The 17,037-nt window shown below is 40.2% G+C and overlaps 1 protein-coding gene across 2 annotated transcripts in view; it reads left to right on the top strand.

The window, feature by feature from the left end:
* The first annotated feature begins 7,556 nt into the window (after positions 1 to 7,556).
* Positions 7,557 to 17,037, top strand: part of CRADD (CASP2 and RIPK1 domain containing adaptor with death domain) — a 199,657-nt gene continuing 190,176 nt past the window's right edge. Inside the window, exons 1-2 of one of the 2 annotated variants that reach the window (XM_004446731.5) lie at positions 7,557 to 7,677; positions 8,980 to 9,283. In XM_004446731.5, the coding sequence (XP_004446788.1) occupies positions 8,986 to 9,283 (298 nt within the window). In that variant the 5' untranslated portion in view covers positions 7,557 to 7,677; positions 8,980 to 8,985. Of the gene's footprint in view, positions 7,678 to 8,311; positions 8,350 to 8,979; positions 9,284 to 17,037 lie in introns of those variants that run through there. The other variant, XM_004446730.4, reaches the window with a different exon arrangement.

Below are 17,037 nucleotides of genomic sequence, written 5' to 3' on the forward strand. Positions count from 1 at the left end.
CACTTACTGATTCTTGGATTTCTAAAGTCAAGAACTATTTATTGAGCTCTGACTTAGTGCCAGGCTCTATTGTAGACACTGGAAACATAGCAGTAAACCGGACAGAGAAGCTTACTGCTCTTATGGACATGCATTCTAAGGGGGAGAGACAAGCAATACTGCACCCACCTCTCCCCTCCATAAGTAAGTAACTAAGTAGATAAATAAGAAATTTAACTGATAGTGATAAGTGCTAAGGAAAAAATGAAACAGAGTGATGTGATAGAGCCTGGGGAGAAATTTTGGATTGGATGGTCAGGGATATGACATTTAAGATGTCACCTGAATGACAAGATAGAGCAAAGTTATGGGTCCAAGCAAGATATGGTAGTGATTTGGCCAAGGGTAGTGGTAGTTAGGAAGGGGAGGGGGAGATGTGAATGGGTTGTCATATGCCGTAGAAGTCAAGTCAGTAGGATTTACTGTTGGATTGGACAGTAGGTAGCAGGGAAGGAGGGGAATCAGGATGATTCCTGAAGTTTCTTGGCTTGATTGGATGGTGGTACCATTTGCATAAATGGAGAAGCAAGTTGGGAGTAAGAAGAATCAGGAGTCCAGTTTTGGAAAGATTAAGTTTGAGTTATCTACTGGACTCCAATTGGAGATGTCAAGTAGACAAATTGATATATTATGTCAGAGCTAAGCATTTGGGAGAAATTTTCCTTTAGATAACATTTAATGGAGTGGGCTGGATGAGAGTATTTAGAAAAAGAGTGAAGTTGGAAATAAGAGGAGGCTACTGAAGTATTCCTGAATTTTTTAGATACCAATGACTCATAACAAACCTTCTGGTAATGAAATATAACCCTTGTAGAAAGAGTCATATAGAAATAAATTGATAGGAACATTTTACTTTCTCACATTTTTTTAGTAAACAGTAAATGGGGACTAAGAAGAAGTCTAGTTGTATTACGTTAGTCTCATATTCATTCATTTGGCCCATATTTTTTGAGTGTCAACTGTGTCAAAGTTTCTGTATTAGGCACTGTGCATAAAATAAAATTAGTAGGGCAGCCATGGTTTTGGCTGAACAAATTTACTGAGCATATTCTGTGTGCATAGTACTAGATGATTTGGGTAGAGACCACAGAAATGGAAAACAAATTCTCTGCCCCCAAGGAAAAGACAGTGTAAATTAGGGAGGGAGAACAAACCACTCAAAAGTCACAGTGACAGCAGCTTCCCATTCTCTGATTATCTGATGTTCTTAGGCCAGTAGGAAAACTCTATGTGAGCAGAATGGTGTGGAGGGGTAGGCTACATTCTATCACTCCTTCTGTCCTTTCTCCTTCTTTCCATTTCTGGTCAATGGGAGGGCTTCCCTGGGTGGTGAGAAGCATAGTTCTATCCATTGCATCTTTCTAGTTGACTGATACTCTAAGCAGCCCAGCATTTATCTTCTCATTGGGAGAAGAGACTTAAAGCATCCACCAGCACTTTTAATAGCTTCCTTCTTTTCTCTGTTAACTCAAACACAGACTCCCTAAAGAACAGTTCTAATACTTCAGTCTTAATAATCATTATTTGTTCAAAATTCTGTATTTCCTGTATTGCTAGGAGATAAACTGGATGGATATCCATTTATCAGTGCAAACGGGAAGAAAGGGAAGCACCCTCTTCTGGGTAATGGTTTTATTTGCTTAATTAAGAAACAGCTGAACCTTTGGATGGATTGTTGTCAGAAAGAAAACTCTAGCATTAATTTTGCCAAAACAAAAATCCTTCTTTTGGCAGTCATTCTCTAATTTTTAAGTGGACTTCATTAAATAACCACAGATAAAAGCTTGGTTCACTCAGTTACTTGGTACATTTATTGATAATTCATCCTAGCAGACCCATGATGATGTATTTCTGCTTGGAAAGACATAGTCACTAGGTCCATGGAGTTCTTTTATGGTCAGGTGACCAATTGATAATCCAAACACTCAGGGTTTTTTTTTTGGGGGGGGGGGGGCGAAAGGGTGGGGTGTGTGTCAAAATAATGTATTTCATGCCTTATGATGCCAAATTCTGTGGTTTAAGCCAAATACTTGGTTTCTGCTTAAGCGGGGCAAATCTTTTTTCTTTTTCTTTTTTCTTAATTCATTGAGAAACATCTTGGCCCTTTTTCCTGGTATCAATGCAGGCTTCTTCCATGTCCTTTCATCTGAACAAGAAAAGAAGATCAGCTACTAAATTGTTCTCCACAAAATGTTATCAGGGTTCTTCTGGTCTGAATTTCTCTTTTAATCAATGACACATTATATTAGCCCAGTAGGTATTCAGCAGAGAACTTAGCTATTAAATTCTGCTATTCAGAATACACAGGTTTGGTTGTTACCTGGTACTTGAAAGAATCTAAATGGCTTCCATTTAGTAGTTTCTTTCAGATCTACTACTGCATTTAGTTAGACCACCGGAAAGTCAGTGCCTGTGTTATATTGAATTAATACCAGAAACGTACATTTGAAGAATATTTTAGTACTTTATACAAAATAACACAGGGAAGACATAGTTTATAATTCATCTCATGTTCCTTATATAAACAATATAAAAAAATCACATGATAAATTCCTGCTTGAAACCAGTACTGGGGAAATATTAATCTCTCAAGATGACTTGATATGTTTTCTTTCTTTGAGAGATGAGAACTGTAAAACACAAATGGTTTTCTCTTTTTATCTTGAAGGCCGGGAAACATAGACCTTAGTTTAGCATTGAGATATCCTTTGCCTTAGATTCTTAATTGGCTCCTTATCCATCTTTTAAATATGCATTTACTATTTTATAACTACTGCAAATCTTTCTGAAGAAAATAGGAAAGATCACCTGCTCAAAGAGGCTTTCTTTGAAGACTCAATCAAAATCAGGCCCTGCTCCCAGCCCCCTAACTAGTTTTTCTCACCAAAGCACCCTTTCTTCACTGCATTTATAACAATTTGTAATTATCATTTTTTGTTTCCTTGTTTATATCTGTCTCCTCCACACGACTGTAAGCAATATAAGGGCAGAGACAATATTTGCCTCTTCACTGTTTTCTCTAGCTGAACCTATCACATCATAAATGCTAATAAAAACTTGTTGCTGGGTAATTATGAATAAATTGTAATACTTCTAATATTATAAATCACTAAAATCTTACAGGATGATATTATAACCTTCTAGAAATATTGGAGTATTAAATTAGTACCTGATAATTTGCATACTAATGTATTTAGCCCCTTTAAAAGGCTTTTGTAAAGTCCCAGGATTTCTACAATAAGCAATAATAAACCTAAGATCAAAATGAGATCTCTGAGAATTGAAGGAATTATTAGAATTTGTAACTTAGTAAGAGAATAATTAATTAGTGTGGATGACTCAGATAATACTATCTACACATAATATCCTTATCAAAAGTTATACAGAGAAAGTTATATTTGCATTCCAAATACAGTTTAAGATTTATAGTTGCAGGGATGGATGCTTATATTTTCTTTGACAAATTCTGTCTTTATCTTGGAAGTGGGGTAATATGGCAGCTGGAGGATACATGGGCTTCCTTGTTGCATGCCAAGAAAGGAGCCAAGATAAAATGGGGGAAAGAATGTAGGCCCAGAAGTCTTTGCTTATTTCTGACTATGGCTACATCCTTCACATGTTCTCCTTTTTTCTCAACCTCCCTCCTCCTTTTTCTCTTCCTTTAGTTGTCATAGCTCCTTTGTCTCCTCTACTTTATAGCAGTTTCTCAGTCTTTTTTTGTTTTTCATTAGTTTTGGTCACCTGTTTTGCAGTATGTCTCTCAATTTGATATTTCCTCATGAATAAGCTGAGGTTATGAATTTTGGGGACGAATACTACAAAGGTGACATGTCCTTCTCATCAAATCATATTGGGGCACATTATTTCAACATGGCATTACTGGCAATGTTAAACATGATCACTTGGTTAGGGTGGTTGTCTGCCAGTTCTCTCTACTGTAAAGTTATTTTGTTTCTTTCCATACTCCATTTGTTAGAAGTGTGTGACTTCTTTTTTTGTTATTGTTAATTCAAGAGTTAAAGAGTTGTTTTATAGTTTCGAAACTTATAGGTTTATGGACGCTATCCCTTTGTTAAAATTTCTAATTTTATTGCATAATGGTAGAGGACATAGTGTGTATGATATTGATTTTATTTTTTTGGAATTTATTGAGGTTTCTTTGTGACCTAATTCGTGTTCCATTTTTGGAAATGTTTCATGTGTGCTTGAAAAGGATCTGTTTTTCTCCATGGTTTAATTTTCACATTTATGAGACAGGAAGAACCAAAAATATCCATCTCTTTTTATTTTATTTTTTGATGTTAGTAAAACCAAAGACCAAATTGAAAGAAAAATATCACTTTTGTTCCTTTTGACTCCTTCTTTAGCAAACTCACAATGGGTATATTTTAACCCAATTTTACATACTAGGGAAGAGAGAAAAAGGAACATATTTGTCCTTCCTTGAAATGGATTTGCTATCACTGGGTAACAGGTGCTTAATCCTCTGTGGGGGATAATTACAAAGAGGGACTGGACAGAGTGGAGGAGTAACCATCTGTGATAGCGATCCTGAGCTGTATTTGGTTCCTTTGGGGCCAGCTGGCCTTAGATATTTATATAAGTACAGCTGAAACTTCGGTCTGCTGCCAAAAGTATTGTTGTAGGCTACTATTATTGTATGTTAGGGTGGGGCAGTGGTCCTCTCAGAGGATTGATGGTAGTTGTCTAGTCCATTCAGAGAACAAGCCTGGTCACTTAGAAGTCAGTATGGACATTCATCTGTATTTGCCACAAAAGAGGAAGTTGATGATCAGGCATTCTGAATGGCAAGCCCCTCTTGTTCACCATAACAACTCCTTGCCCCTCAGCTCCTATACTAATTCTTCTCATGCTGCCCCTTGCCCTCTTTCCTTCTCTTCTGCAAATGCTCATGGACCTCACTGCTGCCTTCCCATATCTGCCTTTCCATGCATGTCACCATCAATGCCCTCCTTTGAGTTCCCAGGAGATTTCAAGCCTTTTCAAACACAAGGGGAAATCAGAAGTTTTTAATCTAGGTGATTATATGTAGGTGTTTACTGGGCTAATTTTTTTCAACTTTTCTATATGTTTGAAAATAATCAAAGTGCACAGTTGAAAAAATAGATTTGTTCTTCCTCCTGAGAAAGTTAGTATTTCAGTCATAGGCAGTGTTGCGAGAGGTCTGCACTTTATCTGGACAAAGAGAATGTTGATAGCACTTGTCCACATACAGAAGAGAAATGTTGCTGAGTAAAGAACAATATGGGAGCAAAACAGAAAAAGGGAGAGAGTGAGGAGAGTCCCTGGAACTCAAGAGTACTAAAGAGTGGGAGGTATCAGTAGGAATATTTGTCAATCATCTTCTGGCTGTCATATGGACAACAGACTCATCACTATACAGGGCCACTTGGTATACTGGAAAGACCATGAAATCGGAGGGACGTGATTAGAATCCAGATTTTTCCATTTATTAGCTGTAGGATTTTCGCTAAGACACTTGACCACTCTGATTCCACAGTTTCTATGTATGTAAAACACCAATAATAATTAAAATGATGATGTTGATGCTTGCTGCATTTGTAAAAATACTGTCACTTATGATATGGTAAAATGGTGTACTGGTATAGTAAAACTCTTAAATGGTTACAGCTAGGTTTTGAGAGGGGAGATTTAGAATTGCTCTCAGTTCATCTGCTTACAAAGGTATTTTCATCTTTCACTAGAGGTGTTGGTTAGGAAAACCTCTACAGAAATAGTGATAGTTGTAATAGTCAGCCAAAGGGGTGCTGATTCAAAGTACCAGAAATCCGTTGGCTTTTATAAAGGGTATTTATTTGGGGTAAAAGCTTACAATTACAAGGTCCTCAAGAGTCCAACTCGAGGCTGCTTTCTCACCAAAGTCAGTTGCCACATACTGAAGCAAGATGGCGGGTGATCTCTGGCTGGTCTCTTGGGCCTTCTCAGTTGCTCAGCTGCTCTGTTCTCTTCACTTCAAACTATCAGGCAATAGCTCCTCTCTCTTCCTCGGGTTTTAGTTGTTTGAGCTTTCTCTTTTCTGTCATATGGCAGGACTGAAATGACCAAGTTCTCTCCTCTTCCATCTGTTCTTCAGTGAGTGTCCGTTTATATAGACCCACCAAGGGGGCAGGACTCAACCTGAGTTACAAGTACAGATGCGGTCCAATCAAAGCCCTAATTTTAACATAATTTAATCAAAGACATCTCAGCTGAATCTAATACAGTCAAAGGGTATCACACCCGGAGGAAGAGATTCGTTTACAAACATAATCTCTTTTTCTGGAATTCAAAAATTAATGTCAAACTGCTACAACAGTTGAGATTATTTTGTTCTGATTTTCTGTACTTTCAATCAATTTATAGCAGGTATATGACTTCTGTATACATCATCCAATTGATTTTTAACTGAGTTAATGCATGCATTTATTGTTTGACTGCCTCATTTCCTAACAGAATTTGAAGAAGGATACTCAATTTGATATTCTTGTATTTCTCTTTATTAGGATCATGCATTTGTCTTCCAAAACAACGATGTGGTAGAGATAGTAGATTGGCCCTTAGTAAGTGCCTCCCCTCCTTGTAGCATGCCTTTCTGTGAGGCACATGCTGGAAAGCCCCAAACTACATGCCCCAGACACCCTTGCTACTGTTCTGAATGCAAATTAGGTTTCATCAATTATATACATTAAAATAAGATGTATAGGTGCTGTTTTGATGTTCATGCTGATCTCAGCACAGCCGTGGAGACTGGTTTTTCTGCAGTAGTGTTCAGACGTCCTTTGCCAGAACACTTGTTCTGTGTTGAGAGGTGGTTAGGGCTGTGAAATGGCTGCTTCACGACTCCTTTTTTTCTCTTTGTGATCATTAACCACTTCAGCGATGTTTAGGGAGTCATCCCTGGAGGCTTATCCCTCTCCAGGCTTTACAATGATTTTGAATGTCCCCAATTCCCCTGTCGACAACTCCCTTTTTGCCTGCAGTAGCTAGCTGATTGCTGCAACTGAAACTTGATTGATATATTTGTAAACTCTTTGTGAGCAGGAACCCTGTGATGTAAGGAAATGTCCTTGCATTTAATTTTAGTGGAGGGAGAAAGACGATAAACAAATGATAAGTAAAAGCTTAGTAAATTGGTAGTAAGTAGTGTAGATAATAAAGCTGGAAAGGGGCATTGAGAATGCAGAGGTTGAGTTTTGCAATTTTAAATAGGATTTCAAACAAAATGGCCAGGGAATGGCCTTACTGTTAGGGTAACTTTTGAGAGAGGGACCTGACTTCTATTATGTCAGTTGCGTGCAAGACCCTGGTGGAGTTACTGCAATTGTTCAACGCCTCCTTTGCTTAGAAGATTACTTCGGTGATGCTTTATTTTCCCTCTGCCGGAGGGTGTATTGTTTACCCACAGCAAAGATGACCGAAGTGGCTTCAGTCTGACAGTCGGGCCCCCAATAAAGATGGTAACAACACTTCCTGTGTTTGCCCTCAACAAAGATGGCGACTATACTTCCTGTTTAAGGCTGTCGCCTTCAACAAAGATGGTGTCTACGGTACGGGTTCCCTAACAGTCGGGATTCCGGTTGCAGTTTTTTTTTTTTTTAAAGAGACGTCGTTGCAGACGTAAGTAATAGGAAACCTGAAACCCCCATATCCATCTTTTTTCGAAGGTTTGGGACCTGCTTGGCGCCTCCGCTCCTCTAACTTGCTCGCGGGCTGTCGGAGCTGGGCCGAGGTTGGGGTGGCGGTGGTAGTACCGAGGGCCCATTGTCCTCTCGGTCCGCTCTGAAGATCCTTTCCAAAACCCCATTTTAGCAGGCTAAATTGCCCCGAAAATTCCTCGTAGCTCTTCCTGTTCGTAATAAAAGAGGGCTTCACCTAGCGAGGCAGGGAATTTTTAAAACGTTCCAAATCGACGGCCGCAAAGTGCACTCGCTGAGGGCCGCCTCCCGGCCTTTACCGAGGTCAGTGAGGAGGGATCGGGCCTTGCCCCGCCCAGCCTGCCGCCTTACGTTCCCTCCCGGCCACTCGAGTGTCAGTGTCGGGGGTTTTCATTACCTCGACTCCTCTCGCCCTAGAGCCCACTGCTGCAGTGGCCTTGGTAATGCACCTTCATACAGTGCCTGGCTGCTGGCCAGGGCCGAAGTGCTGACATTTTTTATTTTAGTGAAAACACACACACACACCAGTAACAAAAGACCCACAGCCCCTTAAAAGGCCCATGCATGTGTGGCTGCGGCAATGTCGTGAAGATCTGAATTCTTTGGAGGAATGCAGTTTGGAACTGTGTATCAGGTTTATTGTCGGTTGGGTACAAACCCTATTGATAGTTTTCTTGAAGGTGATGGTATTTGGGCCTTTTATCTTAGTGAAAACGATCCTTAAACTCATGGATATCTGCTGGTTTCTGCCTCCACTTCCACTGCTGACCAGCTTCAGCAAGTGCCTGTGGGCAAAACGGCACCTGCATTCATATTGGCAGTTTCTGTGATGGTGGAGGAGGAGTGAGGGAATCTCTGAGGAGGCAATGTTAAAATAAAGCCCCAATTTCTTCTCAAGTATGTTAAAATTAAATGCTGCTCTGTAATTATATTCAGGTAAAAATAGCTTTGTATACTGGCTCTCTGACCCATTTTTCTCCCCACCCTTGAGAATATTCATTGGGCAAGGAATTGAACTAGGACTCCATTGTGTGAAAAGCAAAAACTGAGAAAAGATGACATCCTCAGTGTTGTTCATTATGATTGCAGATGTTCCAGATTAGTTTCTTTTGGCCTAGCAACCAGGTATTGCCCACCATGGCTTGGGAGTCTGCTAAGGTTCAGAGATGTCCCTGACCTTCAGGAGTTTACATTGCAGTGGCACGATCTTTAGGGACTCATAGGCATTCCTGTAATCTTGAGTTACGATTTTCTCTCTTCCCAGGGGGAAATGGAGGCTAGAGACAAGCAAGTGCTTCGCTCACTTCGCCTGGAGCTGGGTGCGGAGGTATTGGTGGAGGGACTGGTTCTTCAGTACCTTTACCAGGAAGGGATCTTGACAGAAAACCATGTTCAAGAAATCAAAGCTCAAACCACAGGCCTCAGAAAAACAATGCTGCTGCTCGATATCCTACCTTCCAGGGGTCCTAAAGCGTTTGATACATTTCTAGATTCCCTGCAGGAGTTTCCCTGGGTAAGGGAGAAGCTGGAGAAAGCAAGGGAAGAAGCTGTAATGGAGCTGCCTGCAGGTACGTCCCAGAAAGAAAACTACAAACAATCTACAAAATTGTTGGAATCATGCCTTTTAGATTTAAAGTTGGGGTTTTAGGCTGGAGTGGGGGTGTCCCAAAAGTGGGTAAGGGGTTTGGATTGAAGGGATTTGGCATTGGAGGGACTGAATGAGGAGATGGAATTAGGAAATTAGAGAAGGAAGGTTAATACGAACCATGATTGGGAGCTTGGAGGAGGGAGCTCAGAGGATACATTTGGAAATGCTTCCAGGGAAACTTGGCAAGTCACTGGGGAGGCATGTTCTCATCTGAGAGCCAGGTCATATCTCAGCCCTTGGCATCAGGAGCCATTTGGAAAGTGCAGATGGGAAAGCAGGCTTTGGGCCTACTGATAACTGATTTGTGGGCTGCCAGAGCTGCTGACTGGAAAAGGTCAGATTCATGAAGGAGGAGACAGCCTCTAAGTAGGCATGCCTGCACCTGTTCCCTGAACTGGTGTGACATGTCCAAAGGGGATTATTTTTAAGGCGGGCTGAAGTTATTTTTAAAGGTTACTGGTTTAAGGTCTTCCTTTTTACTTTGGCTTTGTTCCGATACCCGGAATATTTAATTTTGTAAGGACAATGGTTTGGGGTGGGTCTCATTTTGCCTTTAAGGAGCTCTGGAAAAGAGAAACAGTCCTATTGCTGTTAGCCTGGCTTGTAGCAAGAAGACATGATATGAAACACCTGGTCCTTCTTAACACCTCCCATGACTTCTACTTTCTATGGAGATTGAGGATCAGGGACCTAAACTGGCCAAAAAAGAAGTAGAAGAAAAATGATAAATGAGAGTTGACCTGCAATTTTTTTTTTTTTTAAAGATTTATTTATTTATTTAATTCCCCCCCCTCCCCTGGTTGTCTCTTCTTGGTGTCCATTTGCTGCGTCTTGTTTCTTTGTCCGCTTCTGTTGTCGTCAGCGGCACGGGAAGTGTGAGCGGCGCCATTCCTGGGCAGGCTGCACTTTCTTTTCACGCTGGGCGGCTTTCCTCACGGGCGCACTCCTTGCGCGTGGGGCTCCCCCATGCGGGGGACACCCTTGCGTGGCATGGCACTCCTTGCGCGCATCAGCGCTGCGCATGGCCAGCTCCACACGGGTCAAGGAGGTCCGGGGTTTGAACTGCAGACCTCCCATATGGTAGACGGACGCCCTAACCACTGGGCCAAAGTCCGTTTCCCTGACCTGCAATTTTTTAACAGACCCAGGAAATCAATATTCATTGCGGATTCTAATAGCAGTGATAGTTAAACTACCAATGTCTTTTCGTGGTATTTGACTTAGGTGTTCCTCTTAGCAACATATAATGGGAAGCAACAAAACAGGCACACTAAAAGTCGTTCCTTATCAAAATATTTTTCTTTTTTTTTTTAGGCAATGTAAATAGTATGGTTGTGCTTTGCTCAAAGGGGTGTGACCCTGTTTTTACTTCTCAGATTTGTTCAGAGAATAAGAAAATATTAAGCTGTTTTTTACCAAATGGTGAAAGTTACAGAGAAATTGAGGGGAGTTTTTTTTTTTTTTTTAAAAAGCAAGCAGAATGAAACATTATAGAGTAGGAAAAAATTGAGTGTTTCTGTTTTAGAAATTTAGAATAGTAATGTTTTCCCCTAGGATTTTTAGTGCTCTAGAAGTGGTTGAATGGGAAGATAGGTTAGCTACTGAACAAATTAAGTACACTTGATCATTTTACATTTCATTCAGTAAAACTGCTATTGAAAATTTTTTTCTGATTTGCATATGTCTATATACATTCACAGTCACAAATTCAGTTTTTATTAAATATTGAATATTTAAATAAGATTACAAACATAAAAAGGTATGGAGAATAATTATGCAACAAACATTTGTCTCCCCATCACTCAGTTTAAGAACAATAATATTACCATGTACATTTGAGGACCCCTGAGTCTTCCTCCCCAATCCTATCTATTCCTTCATCCACATCTCAGACTCAGAGATAATTGCCACTTGAATCTGGGCTTTATCATTCCCTTCTTTATCATTTTCTTTTCTTATTTCTCTCCCCTTCCCCACCCCATCCCCCCACCCCCAGTTGTCTGCTCTCTGTGTCCATTCGCTCTGTGTTCTTCTGTGTCTGCTTGTATTCTTGTCAGTGGCACCTGGAATCTGTGTCTTGTTTTTGTTGCGTTGTCTTATTGTGTCAGCTCTCCATGTGTGTGGCGCCATTTCTGGGCAGGCTGCACTTTTCTTTTGCACTGGGTGGCTCTCCTTACGGGATGCACTCCTTGCGCATGGGGCTCCCCTACACGGGGGACACCCCTGCGTGGCACGGCACTCCTTGCATGCATCCAGCACTGCACGTGGGCCAGCTCATCACACAGATCAGGAGGCTCTGGGTTTGAACCTTGGACCTCCTATGTGACAGGTGGATGCCCTATCTGTTGAGCCAAATCTGCTTCCCTACTTTATCATTTTCTATCTCATAATAATCACTTTTAAAAGCTACATGTGTTATGAAAAATCCAGTATACCATAAGTTTTAATGATATATATGTATTTTATATATATATATAAATCCAGTATACCATAAGTTATAATGATATATATATGTGTGTATGTGTGTGTGTGTGTATAATGCTTGTGGTAGTAAGGGATAGAGGTAATGAGATATTTTAAAGCAGTTGATCACTAACAGCCTTCTATTGTTTGAGACCTTAGAATTTTTTCTTAAGTGTTTAAAAACAAGTAATTTGATGGCAGCATTTTAACTCTAAAATTAAATTGGGATTTAAGTAATTGGAAACCTACGCTATTTTTGAAAATCCTGGAAAGAGTATCAGAGTTGCAATGCCTTCCAATTTTAGTGTTCCTGTAAAAAATGCAAATGGGTCCAGAGGCCTATTTCCCAGGACCCCAGTACTTCTCCACTTCTGTAACAGAATAATTTTAATAAGTGTTAAACTAGTCCATTTAAATTTTTGTAAAGGCATCTCTGAGTTTCAAGGAACCTGACTGTAGGAAAATGTGCTTATACCTTGTACTCACTTTGATTGTAGTTAATTAGTTTATATGGACTTGGTGGTTTTCTCTTGAGACAAATGGGAATGTATGACCCTCTCTCTGGCTGAGAGGATGATCCTTCTTCAAGAATGAACTGATTTTATTTTATTGAAACATTTTCTTGTTTGGTCTTCTCAGTGATTCCTATATTTCTCTTTTTAATTTTTTAATGTTTCATTCGTAAATTTTGAGGCCTTATTTGTGATTCATCCTAATTAGTAGCTTTTTTTATCTTCTGGATGGAATTTTTTAGAGAAGAATTGAGTTGTATCTTGATCTTCTGTATTCTTCTCCCCCCAGGAAATCTCAATACACACACCAAAGAGACATTCTAAACCTTTTGATTCTGTCAGAATCTACCTCGGTGACTGGTCTCCTGATATCTGGTGAAAAAATAGTCCAAGTTGTTAATGGATAATTATGATTTCATGTTTTTCTCACCCTGTAAGGACTCTTACATTTTAAGAGAGGAATTCTGGCAATAAAAGAACTTAATCCAGCCTGGCACTGAGAAAGGATTACTTCATGGTGTGTCCCTTACTGGTCAAGGTCACATACTAGACACTAGATCAGCTGGAAATGCTCTCTGGGGTCCTGTCAGGTCATTTAAGAGATGAGGATAGGGTTGTATCTGGGTGAAGGCAGCATATGCCTGCCACCTGGCTTCCCACTGCTGACAGGTCTTGTCTGCACTGACAAGCTAACTCCAGTTCCTGAGTAATCTTGAGTCTGGAACAGAAATATATCAGCAGCCCCAGCCTCACTGTCTGCTGGGACTTAGCCTAAGTCGTGGTAGGAATGACTGCTGGGACATAGGACTCCCTGTTTCACCACAAGGGCCCTGACTGTAGGACTTGGGGATTTTGTGTGTGTGTGTGTGTGTGTGTGTGTGTGTGTGTGTGTCTTACTGTTTCTCTTCCTCAGGCTGGATTACTGTTTTATGTACTCTTAGTCAGTGGCAAAAGTGGAGGCCAGCTCTCTGGGAACAGCTCAGGATCTCCTACAGTAGCATCAGATGCCTCTGTGTTCTGCCTGTTGGGTGGCTGTGCCAGGGCTGACAATTTCTGTGTATCAACAGCATGATGATCACATACTATCTAAGGACCAACTAAATGCCAGGCACTGTGTATATGAAGAGAAATGAAATCTTGAGACCTCCAGACTAGCCAAGGGGATTCGTTCATTCATTCAACAAATATTTACTGAGTACTGACCCTGTGCCAGATATCAGGTGCTGAGGATGTAACAGTAGCAGCACAGAGTCCCTGGGGCTGTCATGGATCTTGCTAGATTTTAGTGGGAGGTGGGGTAGGGCCAGACAGTAAACAAATGAATGAATAATATATCCTATGGCAGTAAATGCCATGAGAAAAAAATCGTGTGTTGGGTGATGAGGAAGAGTATACCATTCCAGGTAGTCTCTCCAATGAGGGTACTCGAGCAGAGACCTGAATTCAGTGATAGCATGACCCCAAGTGCAAAGCTGCTCAAGTGGCAGCCACAGGTGACAGTATGGTTAGAGCCCAGACCTGTCTGATGTAAGACACCCTCCTCACATAAGCATAGACTTAGTTGTTACCATTCATTGAGGTCCCACTATTGTGCCCGGCCCCCCCCCCCAAGGTGGCACAATTTTGGGTGGTTCTTGAGATGGTTGAAAATGATATGTAGACATGGGATTAAATAAGAAAGTTATTCTTACTTCCTTTTTTATTCTGTTTCAATCCTGATTATATCCAGGTGAAAGCCTCCATTTGGTCCAAGTATTTCTCTTACATCTCTCTTGACACTTGCCAGTTTCTCTTTTTAACAAAGATAAAGAGATCCTCATGGTTTGGGCTATCAGTGAGCAACAGTGTTTACCTAGATGCTAGTTATATTGCTTTTTCCCCACCTTGTATTAATATAACAGTGTCCTTCCATTCATGACCAGTGAAACACTTTTCTATTTATGAAGTTACTTTAAAAAATACATTACTTTTATTTAAGTAAAAATGGATCACTGTAAAGAAAAATACTTAGAGAATAATATAGTGTGGGGTTATGAAAAAAGGTGTGCAGATGCTTTTCATAGCTTTTCTCATTTACATAGTGGGAGTGGAGCTTGGGGTAGGAACCTTCACCTGGCTAGTTTAGTTGAGAAGGAAGGTGCCACCTCAGATTCATATAGGAGACAGGGTCTTATTTAGGGTGCTTTACTGTTGTGTTCATTCAGTTTATGTACAGAGGCAGGAATTGGTTAAATATATTAGTAGAATTGCCAGAATGACTTTAAGCTTTCTAAATTTTAAGCACATTAATTCTCTAATGTAACAAAGTCAGCATAATGGAGCTATATCCTGGTTTTATGGAATTTTAGAGCTAGGAGGGACTTGCAGATCACCTAATTCTTTTCTGAGAAAACCAAGGCCTAGGGAGATTGTCAACTTGCCCACAATCACACAGCTAGTTAATGTAATTTATTGCTGGGCCTGGAATCCAGGCCTCCCAACTCTTGATTTAGGACTTTTTCTGCTGCACAATCTTGGCTCCCCACTGTGTTTGAAATGGAATTGTATTGTGCTGTAGTGTTAATAATTGAAATAGGCTTTTAAAAATTGTACTAATGCTTTTTTTTTTTTTCATTTCAAGAGGAAAATTTTCAAGGACTTTAAGAGGTATATACTGGGATAAGATTTTACTAAAATATTTTATTTTTATTAATGCTAATTTTAATCACTTAAAAAATTGTGATAGTTCAGTACTACATTTTATCAGAAGATTTTTTTCCCCCCTTGCTTCAGTAAGACTGACATAAAGGAAGAGGGGAAGATTTTTATTGAGTATTTATGGGACTGATGAAATAATGCATCTGTTGGCAGCTAATTGCAGTTCTTTCTAGGAATAGCAAACCATGTGACAGGTCTCTCCACAGCAGGGATGCCTCCATTTCACTTTAAAAAAGGAATTTAATGTTCTTTTCTCTTAGAAATTCTCACTGTGATTTTTTTCTCCCTCCTGTGGCTGTATGGGTCATTTGGCTGTATCAATCACTGTATTGAACATCAGGGTTGATTTAGCTCAGGGTTTCTTTCTCCTGGCTGTGCATTAGAATCACCTAGGAACTTCTGCAAAAACTACCGATGCCTGTGTTCCACCCCAGCCCAATTCATCCCAGATCTCTGAAGGTGGGGTCTTGGGCAGTGGTATTAAATGTACACACACACGCACACACACAAATGCCTTGTTCTTTAAAGTGCAGCTGGGTTGAGAACCTTGAGATCTGACCAGCTACTTAGGTGCCTGACTCCTTTTTCACTATTGCTCCCTCAGTATGGGCCTTGCTTGAAGAGTTGTTTTTGTCCTCGGGTGGAGGAGGTAGAAGGGTGCTAGGGATGGAGGTATAGAAGGATATATATATACTTTCTTTTAAACCTGCGATCTCAAATGTGTTTGCTTGAATTTCTTGGACATTGTTGCTTAAGAATGTTCTAGACTCTTAGGCTGTACCCGTACAGATGTGACTTTACTACCAACCTTGAAATCCATTAGTGCCCCATCATGAAATGTAGGCTACATGCATATAGAATAAAATAGATTAAAAGGGTTTGAATCAGCTGGTGAATTTGGATTTGGGGAAAATTATTTTAATTGCCTAGCTACAGTGTTTGATAATTACCAACATCTGCAATACCTTGTGCTCTATAGATCCAAGCTATGTCCGAATGGATAGAGAATCTTCTCCATTGCCAGTGAGGAAGGAGTTGGATGCTGCTGTCAGATACAGTGTGAGCTGAAGATGGCTTGAGGGTGGAAGAGAGGAGGAGAGAAACAAATGGCCAGTTGGGAAGACTGGGACTGGCTTTGTCTATCTGTGGGTTGGTCTGTCTGTCTGCCCGCCTGCCTGTGGTCTTTGTTTGTGATTAAAAATGAATTTCAGTCTTTTCTGTGTATCTCACAATGACCTCAAATAACATCAATAAAATGATAATCATATTATTTGCTGGGAGTTTACTATGCACCGGTCCTTTATATTTGTTAATTCAGGCTTTTCTGCCTTTCTCTTTCCTGCCCATTTGTCCTAAGATTAATTCCTGGTTGGTTTCTCTTTATCCTTTAGCTCTTTTTATTGTGTTTTGTTTGTTTGTTTGTTGTTTTTTCTTTGTCTGATATGAGGTCATATGGAGTCAAGGAACAGAGCCACTCAGTTTTTCCTTTCCCAACTAGCTACCTTGAAAGTAAAAAAAAAAAGCCGATCTACTTGGCTGTGATCAGGAGAGAGTCATTGTGTTGGCTCTCCTGATATTGGAATCAGGCCCCTCTTTTACAGCTCTTAAATCATACTATCTAAAGCTGTCAGTTCTAATACTAGCTTTTCTGGTGGTGTGTCCTCAGGGTTTAGCCATACACTTAGCAAGGTAGCATTCTCTTTTTTATGGGTGTAGTTCAGACTTGTAGGCTGCTATTGTAGCTAGCTGCAGGAATGTTTGCCTTTACTTAATTTTAATAGGTTGCTGTGTTTATACTTGTTTGTCAGTTTGATCAGTAAGAAGTAACGTATATGACTCTGGAGTGCATTTCCCTGGAATAAAAAATGAACACATTGTGCTTTTCCAAACAATAAATTTTAATTGAGAAGGAAATATGGTCACTAGAAGTTGGGGGCAGGTTTTGGTCCTAGGCTTTATTTTTGTTAATGTTTTAAAAGAAACCTTAACTCCTTGCAAGAAG

Source organism: Dasypus novemcinctus, chromosome 12 (genome assembly GCF_030445035.2).
Source record: "Dasypus novemcinctus isolate mDasNov1 chromosome 12, mDasNov1.1.hap2, whole genome shotgun sequence".
In the NCBI taxonomy this organism is placed as follows: Eukaryota; Metazoa; Chordata; class Mammalia; order Cingulata; family Dasypodidae; genus Dasypus; species Dasypus novemcinctus.